Source organism: Anthonomus grandis, chromosome 2 (assembly GCF_022605725.1).
Source record: "Anthonomus grandis grandis chromosome 2, icAntGran1.3, whole genome shotgun sequence".
NCBI lineage: Eukaryota > Metazoa > Arthropoda > Insecta > Coleoptera > Curculionidae > Anthonomus > Anthonomus grandis.
Window position 1 is genome coordinate 30,559,560 of NC_065547.1, and position 18,856 is coordinate 30,578,415.

Consider the following 18,856-nt stretch of genomic DNA (forward strand, 5'->3'; position numbering starts at 1 on the left):
GAAAGAGTTCCTACCATAATGAAATTGATACACTTAATAACTTTCGCCTTAATTTCTCTAAATAGACCTACTACCGTGGTGACTATAGATGTACTTCCTAAGATAACCCCTCAAAAAAAAACCAGCCACCTAATATCACCGGCCCCACGAATCTACGTCGGAGAGAATTTAAACATCAGAAAGAATTTGGTTCGTAGTAGGTTTACAAGATCTCTCAGAATGCCTACCCAAACATTTAGTTTTTGAGGATACTATGCGATATTCAAAGTTCCTATGCTACTTTTCCCCTAAGATCACACAAATTTACATTCCTCATGATTGTTCATCAAGAAATATCTCCTCAGTTTTGGAATATTTTAAACATTTGTACCCATGTTTTTTCCCAAACCCATATTTTTAGAAACGATTAATTTTTGTCCAAAACTTTTGCTGGATCGTCAAATTCTAAGGCACTACAAAGCATTTCATCCCACCGTTCTTATTTATATATATATTATATATTTTTCTTTTTAATTTTTGTATTGAGAATAATTATTTCCAACATGGTGAAAATTTCTATACCCAAATTTTTGGCCTAGGAATGGGAAACTGCATGTCCCCAATATGCTCAGACATTGTAATGGCACAACTACAAGATCAGTGTATTTCTGAACTATCTTTTAATGTACCTTTTTTCTGTAGGTACGTTGATGACATAATCACGGCAATTCCAAATAAAAAAGAAAACGAAATTCTATCAGTCTTCAATAGTTTCCATCCACGTTTACAATTCACTATCGAACAAGAAATTAACTGTAGTCTTCCATTTTTGGATGTTAAAGTCATAAGATCCACAGATGGTACCATAAAAACAGATTGGTATCAAAAACCAACTTTTTCAGAACGCATTTTAAATTATTTTTCAGAACATCCTATGACACACAAAATAAATGTAATAAAAAACTTAAAACATCGGTGCTTGAGACTTTCTAGTCCAGAATATCATAAAAAAAACCTTCATTATGTTCAGACAATTTTAAAGAAAAACAACTACCCCCTATCAATTATTAAAAAAATAATTAACGACACCGAGAACATTACTCAAAATATTACACGAAACAATGAAAATAATCAATTGGCTTATTTCAAGATTCCTTACATTAACACACTCTCTCATAAAATTAAAAAGACCATACAATCAAAATCTGATGTTATTAAAATCTCAGAAAGAAGTGAAAACTCGGTAAGAAAACATTTCTTTACGAAGCTTAAAACTAAAGACGCCTTTGATTTACATTCTAACATTATTTATAAAATACCTTGCTCTGGGTGTGATGTGTGTTACATTGGTCAGACGGGTAGATATTTGAGGCAGCGCCTATACGAACATGAGTATGATTGTAGGAATTTAGCCCTTAAAAAAAACCCTACTGCTTTAGCTGAGCACAAAATGAATACAGGACACAATTTTAATTTTGGCAAGACTACAATTATGGGCCAACAGCAGCTTTTTAAAAAGAGACTTCTAGCCGAAATGATAAACATAAAAAAACATAATAATGCGGTAAATAAAAGAACGGATATAGACAATCTAAGTTCCTCTTATTTTAATCTAATAGATCAAATCAAAATGTAAACTTTTGGGACTGTTTTGGTTCTTATCACTAAAAAGAATGCGTCTATTGTGTTCTCGCATACCCGGTTTTTCTGGCATCTAGCCAGAATAGCTAAATTATTTTTGTACACCGTAGAATCAATTTTAAAGCAACTGTCTGTGATACAACCCATCAATTTAAACCGTTTTTGTTAAAAAAACAATATTTTATATATTCTATGTTACCTCTGTGTCCTGTAAACATGATTTTTTATGACAAGCAAAATCACACTGTTATGTAAGCAATTTTATCATATTTTTTTTTTTTGTTGTGTAATTTTTTTATTTCAAATCTAAGATTTTGTTGTTTTTTTTTTTTTGTTTTTCTGTTTTTTTTCTTTTTTGGTGGTATCAACATAACCCCAAAAAGTTAAATTTTGTTTATATATAATAATCCTTTTTATTGTGTCTTTTTTGTTACCTTAGGGCCCTGATGAAGCAATAAAATCATTGCGAAACGTTGGCCAGTACATAAAGTGACGTTTGTTTTTATTCCTTCGATCCCATCCCACAACTAAACTCAAGACTTATTTATATACTCTTTTGACAGACCGTTCTTATTTACTGTGGTCATTTAGGTAAAAAGACCAAAATTTGTAATAACATTTAAAATTGTTTTTGCCCAAGGGAATGGGTCTATCATCAAAGGTGACCGCAAATAAATCGCTACAAGGTGTAGCTGAATTGCGGCCGTAATACCATTTGATTTCTTGAACCCGTTTGGGAAAAGTCCAAACAGCGACGGCGCGGCGAATTAAAATAACGGTTTTAGGTTCAACAGAAGTGCAGTCACCCAGCAAATAATGCCGTACTTGGGCGCTGAACAGCCTTTTTTTAGCCAGTATTCGAACTGCTGTTACCATTTCCATCGTTCTATAAGTAACCCAAAATCGAACAACCTATACGTATCGAACTTACTTAATTTTTTTGTCATTTGTGACTTACTTGAGGAACACAGCACCTGGCTTTGACAATGCTGTCGGAATACGCGATAACGATCACGGGCATATCTGAGCATAACGTTGTGGCTCTTTGTAATGGGACGGACTCGAACATCATCGAACTTCTCAAATAATGAACCATGAATTTTTTTTGGGATTTCGTTAGTTCCACTTTGTTCTTTAATGCGTCTTGCATTTCCATGATCACGAAGTTCCTAAAAAATGCTTTATTTATTTATCGAGTTGTGATAGAAGTGTAACTATTTTTTTCTAATTGTTTAGCTATTTGCCCTTTATAGATTAGGTATATTATACTGGACTAACCTAAATCTGAATTATTCCCAACAAACTATATAGGCACTAATTACATTTCTATTAAAATTCTTTTCAGTTGACCTAGTCATATTAATATCGTCTATTTTATCTTGCATTTTATGGTAAAAAGAGGCGAATTCAAATGTTATTGCTCATCTAAAATTTATAAGTGGCGGCGTTAAGAATCGCTACGCGGCTTTCTTTTCATTATTTACGGGAGTCTGATCTCCTTGCTCTCATTGTCCATGGATATCTAGTTTGATGTTTGTCTGCTTTGCGTCTAGAAGGGGAATCTTTCACTTGTCAGGATCGGTATCGATTTTTATTTTCCTTGCCACTGACAGATGTCAGAGGTAGGAGCACACTTTCAGTTTTATCGCCCACCCAATAAAAGTGGTGTAAGTCGCCTAAAATATGGGATTCTGACCTCATTATCAGCGACGATACACAGTTTAAGACAGATCGTCCAGCTTCTCTTGGTGAGGCTCCACATATCGCAGACTGAAGACTAGTACAGTTCAGGCCAGTTATTTTATAAAAATTACTTTTAGCATTCTTTTAACGTTTAAATCGTTTTTAATTATTAATGAAATTAGTTGTTCTTATTGTGGTACATTGTAAAACTGATTAGATATAATTTACATATGTATATAAGTTAATGATAATTTTTGATACTACACCCACCAATTATATTTAAATTAAAATATAATATATATTTTTTTAAATATAATTGGAGCAAAACATTTATTACCCGTAAGTTATAATTAGTTATAGTTAAAGTGTAACTATATTTCATATTTCCAGTTTGTTAATTGTAATCATGGATTACATTTTGTGTGAATTAATTGAAACAAAAATGTAATCAATTTTTGCTTCAATCAAGGGATTTAGTTTTTATACTGTATCAAGTGTAAATAGGGTTATGTAAATAAAATGGATTGCCGGAACATGTTTCCTCTTCTTGCCATAGCATAGTGCAAACTATTTGTACAGGAATTGAAAGAATCAATTTAGAAGTTTTCTTAGTTTTAGCAAAACTAAGTGGCGTCCATTATTTGTTTTAATATACAGACTGTGACTTATACAGGGTGTTACAAAATTCGGTGCAAATATCTTAAGAGCGTATTGGAGTTAAAATAAGACTTTTTTTCCTATAAACATGTGTTCTAAAATGCACCCTTTCAGAACTACTAGAGCCCGCCAAATTGCTTAAAGAAATCTATTATTTGGAATCGTTACAACAATTACGCATCAATTCTTCTAAAAATTTGCATGTCCCCGGTTTTTGGGTGCTCTTTTTATTTTCCATCCCAAAAATGGTATAAATCCAATTTTAGGGGAGAAGAGGATTCAGGGGAGCTTACCCTTCTGATGGCCCATATTTTCTGTTTCCTATAAGAAATTTAAAAATCTACCAACACCATCTAGATAGCCATGAAACAATATAAATTTCTTGTCTCTTGCATATAATTAAGCGTTTTCGAGAAAATCGCTGATAAAACGAAAGATAGCATTATTAAATCCGATTAATCTATTAAATTAGAAAAAACGAAGTGGGCTGTGACTATTTTATTTTTTGTCAAATCAAGTCAATTTTATCCAAAAATGCAAAAAAATATAATTTTAGATTTTTTCATGGCTAATTAGATGGTGTTCTACATTTTCAAATTTCTTATTTGGAAACATAAAATATGAGCCATCAAAAGGGTAAACCTTCCTAAATCCTTTCCTAAAATTGGGTTTACACCATTTTTGGAACGAAAAATGTCAAGAGGACCCAAAACAATTGACGTATAACTGTGGTCAGTTCTAAATAATCGATTTTCTTCAAGCAATTTGCGCGGGCTGTAGCTCTGAGAGGGTGCACTTTAGGATACATGTTTATAGGGAAAAAAAAATCTTATTTTAACTCCAACAATACGCTCTTAAAATATTTGGACCAAATTTTGAAACATCCTGTAATAAATCCTAACTTAACGAAGGCTAATGCCTCGAATAATTCTACTATGTAGAATTTAAAATTGTGCCATAAGTTAAAAAACTTAGAATATATTTTGAGTATTTTCGTTCATTACCAGCCATGGCGACGGCCAGATGTGTAGAAGGGAGTGAATATAAATTGGTTTAAGTGCAAATGTTGCTTTGATGGCATAAAAAAGTATCATTGAGCGTACCATTTGTAAACAATTCTACCATAGAAAATATCGATTTAAAGGGATTTCACATGGCAAAGTGTATTTCGATGGTGCTAATAAGGCGGAAAGGTCTAAAAATGCAGCCGGAAGATAAATACATCAAGCAGAATGCATTAAATAAACATGGCATATTAAACGACAAGGTAGAACAACTTTTAGTGGAAAACTGTATTTAAAGGAAGCAATTTCTAAACTTAAAGGTATACCACCTGTTTCTGCTACATAATTGCCTAACAAAGCATACTATGTGTCAGTTACTAAAAACTAATATCGTATTAATTATAAATCAAAAAGGAACCCAAAAATATTTCAAAAAGGAAAAGAAAACTTAAAATCCAAAGTTAATCCTCCGTACATTGCAATTGGTGTCAGAATCAATCGATCAACCAAAAAAGCGAACTTAATTTGCGGCACAGAAAAAACTATAATAAATATTCAGTCGGTGATGTCAATTGTCTGACGATAAGCAAAAAGTGTTACCATACCATGTAAACGAATATGTGTTACTTAAAATAATTTAAATATTAGTAACAATAATTTACCAAGTGAAGTGGAAATCCGTTGTTAAAGCAATATGCTTTATCACATTATCCTCTTTTGCAAACGCTTCTTTAAGCAGAGGAATAATAAACAGTCTCTAAAAGAGGGAACTGAAAGAGACAAATTTATTAGAAGTGAGAATTTAAAGAGTACTAACTGACATCTGTGGTGGTGGGCTAAAGATGTATTTTAAAAAAATTCTGAATTTATCTAGACCTTCCAATTAAAGTCTAAAAATAGCGTTAATAATACCACTTTTTTGCGTAAATTAATTCCAAAATTTTACAGAATTTTTTATGCCCCTAGAAATTGGAAATAATTTTCTTGTCATTTTTGCCTTTTTGAATTTGAAAATAAATAATCCATGTGAGAATCCAAAATGAGACCATATTAAAAGAGCCATGGAAAAAAGCGGTAAAGTTTGAACATTGAAGAGCCTGATATATTTAAGCGAGATAACTTAAGAAATTTTTAAAACTTTTCTCATATTATTTTACCTTAAATCCTCGTTACTCTTGTCCTTAATCTGTCTAGAAATATCATTCAACTCCTCTATCACTCCTTGCTTATAAGCATATGGTAGTATGAGATCATCAGTTACTTCATAATTTAGTCTTTTTTTTAAAGATAAGATTCCCATTTCCAACACTTCTGGCTAAAATATAAAATAAATATTTTTTTTTCAGGCATCATATATTCATATCAAATGACCCTAATGTGAAGAATTTAAGATTTTGCAATTTTTTTTTGGAATCTTATATGTTTACGATTTAAATGATGATTTATAGTACCTTATCCAAATACTCCTGTACAGACGCTTTAAATAAAGCTAAATCTTCCGCCAATTCTTCAGCGTTTTTTCGCGCCAATTTAGCCCGATCGCCAGTGACTCCGTGCAAAGATGTGCTGCTTCTTCCTAAAGATTTTAAACTAACCACGCAAAAATCCTCTAAGTCTCCAGTGTTTAGGACGTGAGTACCGCAACATGGTTCTCTAAAAACAACGATTTAGCCAGATAGTATCATTATAAAAGGATTTATCTAAGTTTTTGTCAGTTTGCTACGTTTTAAAAAAGATACCTACAAGAAATGGTGCTTATTAAAATGAAATTTAAAATAAGGTATAAAGGCTCATAGTATCCAAAACTCAAATATGAAATAAATTATGTTGGAATGTCCTCTCTTACTTAAGGGGTCATAATTTCTCACAACTTATTAACTTCAGTCGGTGTAGAATCTAAGTTATACTCAAAATTATTCAACAGTAGGAATACAATCTCTTACTTAACTCCTTACCTATTACCTCCTTATCGTGTAAAACCCTCTTAATGATATAACAAGAGATTTAAATTATTCAAAACAAAGTTTGTATATAGTATAATAAAATTGTTATAAGGCAAGTACAATTATTTTTATCGCAAGCCAAAAATTTGTCATCAGTAATATGAGTCGTAAATTCCTCAATCACCATAATGAATTAAGTTGATACCTACTTCCGGTATAACCGAAAATGCCAAAATTATCTAAATCTTGAAATGCCGTGCCCTTCAATTTTCACATTAATTTTAAAAAGTTATCACATTTTGAATTCATGCTACTTATACAGAAAAAAACTTGAAATATCCTATAGAAGATTAAACCTTACCTTGATACAAAACTTGTTCCACAACCCTCCACCTCCACCAATCGGATCTCCCTATCCGGATACACCTCTCCTGGTATCAAAGTCACATTATCCAAACTGTACAGGCCCTGACTGTCCGTGGTACTCACCCGCACCTCCGCCTTATCTGCGATCACTCCGTTGACGATTTCCTCTACTTTAACCACGTCTTCCACGTTCAATTTAGGCCCGAATACCGACACGTCTAAATTCACAAACTTGTCGGTTACTTTACTCGACTTCTGACAGGTAGCGCTTTTAATTTTCTTTATCGCGGCATTCAGTAGATGGGCGCAGGTATGATTCCGCATCGCCCCCAGACGTCTCTGCTGATTAATCGTGATGGAACCTTTTAAACCAGGTTTTACAGTCCCACTCGATAAATTTCCTTTATGTATGATGGTATTTCGGACGTTCTCCAGTTGGTGCACGAAAAAAGTCGCTCCATTTTCGAATTTAATTGTTCCAGTATCGGACTGTTGCCCCCCGGATTCTGAATATAAATTAGTTTTGTCCAAGACGAGAGCGCCATCTGCCAATATTTGAATCACTTGGCAGTGAGTCTCTGGAAAATTGTATTGCCCAGAAGTTTTACTGTAGCAATACTTGTCTGAATCATCTGTCGGAGGCAGACCGATCGGTTGATCCGCCACTAAAATTTCCCGATTTGATTTCGACTTGAGTTTAATCTGATCCATTTTTTTCGTAAAAGTTTCCTCGTTAAATTTTATGTTTAACAGTTGTGCCAATGTCTGGATTCCCTCCGCGTCGAAACCGTGAGTGTCGTACAGTTTATAAGCCAAATTTTCGTCGATTTCTTCAACTTTATTTAGGTGTAGCTCTTTAAATGCCTTAATAAAACTCGGTGTGATATCAATAGAGTCGATATTGGGCAGGTTGGGGTGATTTAAGGCGAATTTCGTCCATTCCTTTTTCGCCTCGTTGTGAATAGCGCGGTAAACCTCTTCTTCATAGTCCAATATTTGATGAACCTATAAAAACCATTTAATATCAAATTTATTAATTCTTCGTATTTATATTAAATCAAATGTATTAATTCTTCGGTACAACGCACATACATCCTATAATAAATAATAAACAAAATCTGCTAGTCAGACTCCCACCATTTATATATGAAGTGCAATATCGTCTCTACCAAACATCAGATTTGCTTGATTTTGGTCTTGAAAGCTTTAGAAGAACATTCTGCAACTTTTAAGACATTAATAATTCCAATTGGATTTATAGAACTATATTAATCCTACTATACCATACTACTATAAACTATATTATATAGAAACTGATGAACAATTTTTTAGTCTAACCCAATTTTTATATGAGATGTAATATTTTTTCTTCTCTTTATCAGATTTGCTCCATTTTAGTCGTGAAAGCTTTGGAAGAACATTCTGCAGCTTTTAAAACATAAATCATTCAAACTAAATCAATAGAACTGACTATGCTGAAATTTAAAAAAAAAATCATTCGGGTTTTATGAAAAATCTTAACGTGCTTCCATAATCTTATTGTAACGATCTTAATAGCCACGAATATTTTAGCCGTGAAGCAAACATTTTCGGTCATTAACTTAAATTTAAAGCTACCTCAAAATCTTATTAATATGGTCGAGATTGTAGGAACTAAGTTGATTCTTGGGTTTTCTGTCTTGTTTATTATTTTATTATATATACCGCCCGGACTCAACTCCCAGGTATATGAAGATATTTTTGAATATTTATCTACTTTAACCTATTTATATAATCAAAGAGTACTTGTTTTGGGTGACTTTAATATCCCCGAGTTTACTTCTTATTCAGTTAATTCTGCCTCATCCAGTAGACTAAGTCAGTTTATTCACCTCTTGGAATTTTTCGACTGGCATCAAATTAATTCTATTAGGAATTCTCAAGGTAGGATATTGGATCTTGTCATCTCGTCTGATTCTGAGCTTTGCACAGTGGAGGGTTGCTCTGATTCTTTGGTGGAGGAGGAAGCAGTTCATCCATCTTTACTCATAAGAATTAATGACGTCAAGAGCAAGAAATGTAATACTTGTAAAGTAGAAAATATTTTCTATAATTTTAAGAGAGCTGATCTTAGAGTTTTATATGATAGCTTCCTCGGAATTGAGTGGAGTGATTTGGGAGTCGCTGGGGATGTCAATAATGCCCTGGAGCTCTTTTATCAAAAAATGTATTCCTGTCTTAATGAGCTTGTTCCAAAAACTGTAAAACGAACACGAACCTATCCGCCATGGTTTACCGCAGAGATAATGAAATCCCTAAAAGAAAAACATAACAAGTGGAAAAAATTTTAACGTTTTGGTCATCTTCAAGATTTAGCCAGATTTAAAGAATTACGTTCTAAGATTAAAAGAGATATTGATCTGTCTTATAAGCAATATTGTAGAGGGCTTGAAGATGAGTTAAAATTAAAACCTCATAATTTTTGGAAGTTAATTCAGAGCTCAAAAGAAAATAGCTCGTTACCACAATCTATGTTTGATCAGAGAAGAGAGCTGTTAAGTAGCCCTCAGGGTATTGCCAATGCATTTGCCGATTACTTCCAGAGTTCTTACACTACTGGTGAATCGCCGCAAAATAATGTTGATATAACTCAAAAGCCTTATGTACAGTCCATAATTTTGTCTGATTTCACTGAAAATGATGTTTTACTGGCCTTAAAGACTATCAAGCCAAAATCAATAGTTGGCCCTGATAAAATACCATCTTTTCTCTTATATGATTGTGCTTGTATTTTTGCTAAACCGTTAACAGTTCTCTTTAATCTGGCTCTAAAACAAGAATGTTTCCCTAACCTCTGGAAGTCATCAAAGATAATTCCAGTACACAAAAAAAAATGATAAAAATCTCATCGAGAACTATCGGCCAATTACAATAATCAACAACTTTTCTAAATGTTTTGAACGTGTTCTTCATTCGGCCTTATTTCCTTCAATGAGGGGTCTTATAGATCATCGTCAACATGGATTTATGAAAGGTAGATCTACCACCACAAACTTAGTTTGTCTTACAGAACATATATCTGAGTCAATAAATGCCAGGTCACAGGTTGACGTTATTTATACAGACTTCTCGAAGGCTTTTGACCGTCTGGATCATGGTATTCTTCTAAATAATCTTGACCAAAACTACGGTTTTTTTCTCACCTAATACACTTTTTTAGCTCTTATCTTACGGGTCGTCTTCAGCACGTGGAATGTTATGGCCGTAGTTCGGCTCAGATAGTTGCAACGTCTGGAGTTCCACAGGGCTCCATATTGGGGCCGCTCTTCTTCAACACATTTATTAATAGTATATCGGAACAGCTCACTGTAAATAGTTTGTTATATGCGGATGATACAAAATTGTATTATGGCATCAATAGTATCTTAGATTGTATGGAATTGCAAAATAATATTAATCTCCTCAATGCATGGTGCAAAAATAACAATCTTCCTCTTAATGCTGCCAAGTGTAAAGTTGTTTCTTACTCTTTGAAGAAAAACCTGATTATGTATGACTATACTATGGACAGTGAGACTGTCCCGAGATCAACGGAGTTCAAGGATTTGGGGGTGACATTCGACAGCACTCTTTCCTTTCAGCCACACATTCAGGACATTGTTAATCGGAGCTACAGAATGCTGGGTTTTGTCATTAGGAACGCACATAGCTTTAATAATATCTTTAGTCTTAAAATTTTGTATTTTTCTTATGTGAGATCAATACTGGAATATGCTTCTTCTGTGTGGTCACCATTTTATATGAATCATATACATGAACTAGAAAATGTTCAGCGTAAATTCTTAAAGTCCCTTTCATATAAATGTGACGGAGTGTACCCAGAAATTGGTTTTTCACATCAACGCCTACTAGAAAGGTACTCCTTTAGTAGTCTTGAGGAGAGGCGAAAATCTGCTGATCTGAAATTTTTATTTAAACTTCTTAATAATAATATTAATTCGCCAGACTTATTACGACATGTAAATCTTCATGTGCCCCACATATCATCTAGAAATTCTGACACATTTTACCTATCTAGACCTAGAACGAATATTTGTAAATATTCTCCAATGCGTAGAGCATGTGGCACTTTTAATTCTGTTCAGGATCAATGTGACATATTCAACTGCAGTTTGTCCGAAATTAAAAGAGTACGCTTTTCCTAGATAGTAGACATAAACAAAATTATTTTTTATTCAAGTATTGTATAATATTGTAGGAAACTATTGCTATTAATAATGTATTCTTTTTTTTTTCTGTAGTTTTGGATTGTAATTTGTATAATATTGTATTTTTTCCCCCACTCAATAATTGGAATTTTTTCTGTGGAGTGGTGTAATTAAAATAAAATAAAATAAAAATACAGCAGCTGTTCGGGAATCATCTCGCGTCACATAGTCATCATTCTGGTTAGCAATCACACCAATCATCATCATTGTTGTAATTACTTTCTAAATTTAAATTAACTTGGCAGATTTGACATTGCCTACCCAATTACGTAGTTTTGAATAAACTAAACCATATGATCAGCAGAGTCTTTCTATATTGGCTGAAGATGCCATAGCTGTATGAACCTGTTGAGCACTGGCTCAAGCATTGGAACTGTCCAATGTTGTCTTATTTATATTTGTCATAGAATACCACCATGATAATCGTATAGTATACTAATAACAACGGATCGGCGATCGCGGGTCTTGGCAATAGTATAATGCAGATTAGGCCTTTAAATATTATATAGAAGAATGATAGATCAAACATTTTTAATTAATATTATGAATATAATTACCAAAAAATATGATTTAAACAAGGTTTTTTTTTCTATGTTTTATTTATTTAAAACATTGAAACACGAATTTAAAAGCAAAATAAATATGTTTAAACAAAAAAAAACATATGTTTTGTATAAAATTAAAAAACTTTTTTTTTTCACTTTGTAACTGACATTTGTATAATTTTATAAGAAAGCAAAAAAAAAACGAGAAACGTGCCTGATTTTGGACTGTATACGACACAACCAGATTATTAATATTTCAAATCCGTTACGTCGTGTTTCAAAAATAATTTTTGCATACGGATACCATGCTAAATAAATATATATAAATGCAATGATAATATATTTTAAACAATTTTTATTGACACTAAGCTGACAATAATGTATATCCTATGTAGAACCTCATAATAAACATATTACTTATGGAAAAATTAACTATTTTCATGTGGAAATTTTTTCTAAAATGCCTTAACTTTTGGCAATTCAAATTATAGGTTCTAATGCACAGATAAGCCAGACTATTATATTTTCGATAAGAAATAGCCCCTCAGCTGCGCTCGCGCTGTAGAACTTTTTTTTATAGTACAGCGAATGGACAACCATGCCCATTACCTTCCCAAGAAGGTATCAAATTGCTTTCGATATAATATGCTAAATTTTATATTAATCCATTCCGTATTTCTTATGTTATAACGAAATAAACAAACAGAAATTTTCACATTTATAGATTAGAAATTAGACAGGAAATATATCGGAATAAAAACATATTCTGTTTCGATGCATGATATATACCTTGATTTCCATTACATCCAGTTTAGTGCTGTAGCAAACTTTTAAAATTTAAAAAATCAAATGTCATTGATAGCGAATAACCATAATCCGAATATTAAAATAAACTGTATAATTTAGTGTTTTTACATTTAAGTATTCGAATAATAATAAGTTAATTTATTTACGACATCAAAGACAGCGATCGAAAGGAAACAATATGTTCGATATTCACTAAGGAATGACTAAGCATTATAGAAACATGAGGTTTTCTTACAATAGTCTTTCTAAGCGGTAATGGCCACGGAGAGAAATCCTTATAGAGGGGTACAACAGGTATAAAATCTGTTGGGCATTTTTGAATTTAATTAAAAAGGACTTTAGGAAATATTTCCTCGGGAAGTGAAATTCGAGTTGCTTTTGTGCAGGCAACTTCTAACAATAAGGTAACATAACAAGATTTATCCTTGAATTTCTACTGAACTGTCACTGAATTAAAAGAGTTAAGCGAAGATTTGCATAATTTGACTAGCCAAAAATGGAAGGGAATGTTTCGGAAGAATGGTCTATCTATTATACAGTGTTTTCAATTCAAAACGAAAACGAAAAAAAATCTCAATTTAGATATACAGGGGGACGTCTAATTTTATATTTGACATAGTTCTGTCAATCACCTCCAGCTAACCTCACTTTGATATTTCAAATGGGAACCCCCATTGTGTGACACATCATTGTAAGCAGCATTGACATGTCTATTGAACAGTGCCAAAAAAATTGGTTGACGTACCAGCGAATAGTAACCAAAAATGTCTAGGACTAATGGATATTATATCGACCTCAAACTTTTTTATTTCAAATGGCTACCCTAAGATCCCGTGATCATTCAAATCATTTCAAAAGGCAGACAATCTCCTATCTACCAAACCCCAAAAAACCTAAATCATGACCTATAAGTGAATAGTAAGCAAAAATGTGTGGTAATAAAAGACATTTTATCAATTTAAACTTTGGTAGGTCAAAATGGGTGCCTCATAGTGTCCCACATTGTTTTAAATCGAAAACAATTTTCCCGAGATTGGCTTAATGAATAGTTTCCAGGGATGTGGATTGGCAGGCGTGGAGCAATTGAATGGCCCGCACGGCCGCCAGACTTGACCATTAGATGTTTTCCTTTGGCAGTATTTAAAAAGCAATATTTATAAAGCCCCACCTGAAAATATTAATGATTTCACGAATAGAATTACTCGGGAATGTAGAGATATTCGCGGACAAACATTGTCAATGTTTGTGAGGAATTTCAAAACAGACTTTATTTATTATACTTTATTATTTTATTTTTTATACACTGATGAGTGGTAGATTGTATGCTTTTATATATCACACTATAGGATAGCCATTTGACAACCAAAGTATGATCTCGATAAAATATTCATTATTACCAGACATTTTAACTCAGTATTCGCTGGTACATCAACCGATTTAATTTCTTTTGGCAATGTTAAATAGACATTTTAAAGCTGCTTACAATGATGTATCACAAGATGGCGGTTACCATTTGAAATCTCAAAGTGAGGTTACCTAAAGGTGAGGAGGTGGTTGACAGAATTTTGTTAAATATAAAATTATACGTCCCCCTGTATATCTAGATTGACTTTTTTTTAAGTTATTATGAGTGGTTTGCTGTGAAATAAAAGCACTGTGTCTGGAAAGACACCAGTCATCTCCTCTAGGAGTACATTTCAAGTCTGAATATGGGCGCAATTTTTAAATTGAAATAAATGGTAGGTAAGTAAATATAGTGTAAACAAATGTTTCTAGAAATCTTAACTCATCGTATTTAATGTGTACGACTGTACGTGTGTAATAAATCAGTTGACTATTTTTGTGTATCGAGTTTTTTCACACCTAAACGAACGGTAAAAATGCTGCATTGGCCTCATATGTGAGGTGTGACTAGACATTGGACATTGGTCAAAAGTAAATAATAGTGAACTAAATATTAATGTTACAAGTTCAATTTTAAAAATCATCTTTAAATTTTTCGAATTAAATAATATTTTACCCCAAATCAGTTTATTAAAGCCTAATTGAATCTCTCATAAATTATGGAACTATTTGTTGGGGTTTAGCCAGTTAATCTGTTCGCTGGACACTATTGGTATTCGATAATAAATTTATCAAAAAAACTATATCTCATTCAATCGATCCGAAGCAATCGTGTAGTCTCAAGTTCGAATGCTCGCAAGGTTATTTGTAAGTGTCCCTTTAGTTTTAAGTCGCCGGTAAACCGCCATATCCGGCATCATACGGCGGTTACTAACGTAAGTAGGATCAGCGTAGGTGAGGTGATTGTGCAAGTTTTAATATGTTATATTATAATATGTTTCGATGGAACAAATATGGCTAAGTGCCAAGTCATGAAGCAAAAAAAAAACGAAAATATATCTAATTCGATAGTAACTCGAGCTGTATCTAATAATTTTCTTATTATACCTTTTCAAAATTGCATAACTAGCCAAAGACATTACTAGACAATTTAGATAAAGAAAACTTTAGTGTAGTTTGCCAAAGACTACCTTAGTTGTGTTAATTTAAATATTAATTTGGTTTTTAATAAAAATAATTTTTTTCGTCTACTATCTCGGAAAATAAATCTCGGAAAATAAAGTGGTGAGGGGTATTCAAAGGTTTCCGTAAAAAACACTCTAAAACACTCTGTATCTTAGAAATGGCTTAGTCGCCTTTAACACAATTGTGTGCTTTAAACAGAGTCATTCTTGGGCTTTAACCGTTTTAGTATTCGAAGTTTTGTTAGTTTAACATGTCGCCGCCAGACGGCTTTTTTTTGCACATTTCGAGAGAAATAGTAAATTTTCTCAAAAAAATTAAGTAAAAGCATTAGTACAGTTTTTTATTCATGAAAAAGTAGCTAAATGATGCCCAAGCAGGCTCGCGAAAACTGCATCTCGATATAAAGAAAATTTTATACGAATGTTTAAATTAATTTTTCTCGAATTTTCTTTTATATTAATTTGTGGTTAATTTAGCAGTCTATTGTTAAAATTCTTCTCATAACTTACAAGTTCAATTTCATCCATTTCACGTGTCATATGTTGATGAAACAAATTTACTCTGTTGAATCTGCTTAAAACTAGAATATTCATATTCATATAAAAATCTGTCCTCTAATTCTTTACTTAGATAAGTTGTTATGGACAGCTATACCCTTGGCATTTGAGGAAGTGTTCTCTGCAGTCTGCACCTTTTATGGTGGATGGCAGTACATTTTTTTAAACTTTTTTATGATCTATAAAAATAAATAGCAGAAAAATTAGCATTTATCTGAGCAGCAAATATTAAAAAGGTAGTTTTTAAAAGGAGTATTTAGGATAGGGGTCCATTATTTGAAACTCCATTAGACAGCAAAGTAAATTTAAAAAAACAAAGCTTTATTTTAAAGACAATTTAATGGTCTTTATTATGATTTAGTTGATTTATATGACACCTTTGACGATTCAGTATAATTATAAAACCATATAATCATAATTATATATAAGATATAACACCTTTCCCACTTGAAAAAACAATGGTAAATGCCGGCCCCTATAAGGTGTAAGAAGAGAAGAACAAGAGTTTTCCAAGGAATAATTTTATATATAAAGAATTTTTGTAGGCCTAATTGTTTGTAGTAAATCATCATCAGATCAGTACACCATCAAGAATAAATCGAAATACATTAGGTAACAGATTCTCCCTAGCCTTGTAAGAAATAATATATTCCAAAATCCTTAGCAATTTTATAATTTTATTTTTTCTCACCTTATCAGCTAGAACACTATTTATGACAAAATTCAAATACATTACCAATGAAATATTGCGTTCCATTTCCGGATAAACATCACCCAGATTCTCGACAACATAGTTCGTAAGCTCCTTAATCAAGCCTCTTTCATTACCAAAAACCGTTTGACTTAATACAAGGCACTTTCGGATAATCCTTCTTAATTTCTGACTAGAAATGGATTTTTTTTGTGAAAACTTTTAAAACTAGTTAAGATGCAAAACATACTTTTGTTCGGGAACAACCCCATCGGCCAAACAGACTGTGAGCATCCTCACATGATCTGCCAAAATTCTGTAAGAAGCATCCAAATCATTCCAGTCTTGTTCCCCAAAATGGCCGCTATATTTTGGAACATTAATACAGTTCTATGAAGCATTAAAAATCATTTTAAGGCTCGTAACATTGAACTTATGAAACTTTTACCTTTTCGATCGCTTTAATGAGATAATCGAACAAATCTGTATCATAAGTGCTCAAGGTGCCTTGCAAGGCACAACATAACCTTTCTAATCCCAAACCAGTGTCAACATGGCTTTTTGGCAATGGTACTATAGATCCGTCGGATAACCTTTGATATGAAATGATCAAGTGCTATTAAATATAAGGATTACTGTTCTTACCTGTTGTACTGTATAAAAACAAGGTTCCATATTTCAGTGAGATCGTATAAACCCCGATTAACAAACTCGGATCTGTTGGTGGTTCCTAAATGGTCATAATGGATTTCTGTACAGGGTCCACATGGTCCAGTTACTCCCATTTCCCAAAAGTTGTCTTTGGTGCCATAAGGGAGAATTCGTTTTTCATTGATGCTGCAAGATTTAGAAATATGTTGATACATTTGATTTTTTTTAAATATTCGCAAGTATAACGCTTTAAATAGGTTTAATATAATATAAAATTTTATATTATATTAAGGCAAGCCTTCAACACTGCGATTGATGTTTTATCTACCGAATTCTACCCCAACTGCACCTGTTTATAACACTCAGTACATCACTTTTCTTCAAAAAAGGAATTTGAGAAATTGATCGAGAGAGGCAATCACCTGGGTAATCAAACTAGGTATGCCATCAGATCCCCCATTTATACTGTAAGTCAAGAATATCATTCAGGACTTCCATCAAAGAAAGTTCGACAAAATTTAGATCAAATTGTCTAATGGATAACATTTACGGGCTTGAAATTTTCATCAAAATATACACTGAAAAGATATAAATATGACTATTGTACACCATCTGGCAAATAAATTTATTGTACCACCTCTTTCATTACAACTTTCATCATTCAAGGGTCTTGCTTTGGTAAGAATCTAGTTTCTTCAGAGATTACAGTTATATATCAATAACTTTCAGCTGCTGTTAATAAAGGCAAAAATAATAATGTTTGCCAATGGCACCATTTTATGGCATAACAAGATAGTGTCACATTTGAGGATGATCTTAGATTCTGACCTGTTTAGGATTGTCGATTGATACAAACTGGCTTTTTTTGGTACAACTAAAACAAATCTTTTAAGTTTTAAGTTCTATTTCAGTTTTTTATTTTTTATATTCTAGTAATACTATAGCCTTGTAAACATTTTGCTTCCATAATAAAGCTAATAATTATATTGGATTTCAATTTCTTAATAAAAACAAAATATATGTATATTCAGCTGTATATCATATTCTTAATATTTGGGTGTCCAGTTTTCCAAATAAGATCCAAATTTTAATTCGCACACACAATCATCAGGAGATAGCAAATATGTTTGCTACATTCAGGATCTGTACATGCAGATAGTAATGATTCTCCAATAAAGACACAATTAAGTTTTGATTACCCAAAATGTCTTGTTCAAATTATTGCCTATGAAAAAATGTGTCATTCTTCCTTTAACAACAAATTTTGAAAAAACAGTTAGAGATCAAGGCAAACTTGTTGGTATCAAATTGAAGATAAAAAAATGCTCTATGAAAACACGTTACTAGATACAGGGTGTTCCATTTAAAAATAGCGCAAAATTGAATTGAAAATATCATTATTTGAGTAACGATTTTGATCACCCCGTATAAAAAAAATAATTTCGGAATTTCGAAAGATAAAATGAGCTAAGCCAAGGACTCTACATAGATTTTTCAAAAACATAGAAAGCGTCCTTGGTAAATATTAAGATATAAATGATACATTGATTTTCGTG

General features: G+C 32.4%; 1 protein-coding gene across 4 annotated transcripts in view; it reads right to left on the minus strand.

The window, feature by feature from the left end:
- The window catches only part of LOC126750252 (alanine--tRNA ligase, mitochondrial), a 30,867-nt gene that overhangs the window by 2,298 nt on the left and 9,713 nt on the right, over nucleotides 1-18,856 (minus strand). For 3 of the 4 annotated variants that reach the window (XM_050459804.1, XM_050459806.1, XM_050459807.1), the window contains 8 exons: nucleotides 17,295-17,486; nucleotides 17,098-17,242; nucleotides 16,900-17,039; nucleotides 16,695-16,842; nucleotides 7,269-8,278; nucleotides 6,416-6,617; nucleotides 6,122-6,279; nucleotides 2,579-2,789 (listed from right to left, as the gene is read on the minus strand). In XM_050459804.1, the coding sequence (XP_050315761.1) occupies nucleotides 2,579-2,789; nucleotides 6,122-6,279; nucleotides 6,416-6,617; nucleotides 7,269-8,278; nucleotides 16,695-16,842; nucleotides 16,900-17,039; nucleotides 17,098-17,242; nucleotides 17,295-17,486 (2,206 nt within the window). The remainder of the gene's footprint in view (nucleotides 1-2,578; nucleotides 2,790-6,121; nucleotides 6,280-6,415; nucleotides 6,618-7,268; nucleotides 8,279-16,694; nucleotides 16,843-16,899; nucleotides 17,040-17,097; nucleotides 17,243-17,294; nucleotides 17,487-18,856) is intronic. The other variant, XM_050459805.1, reaches the window with a different exon arrangement.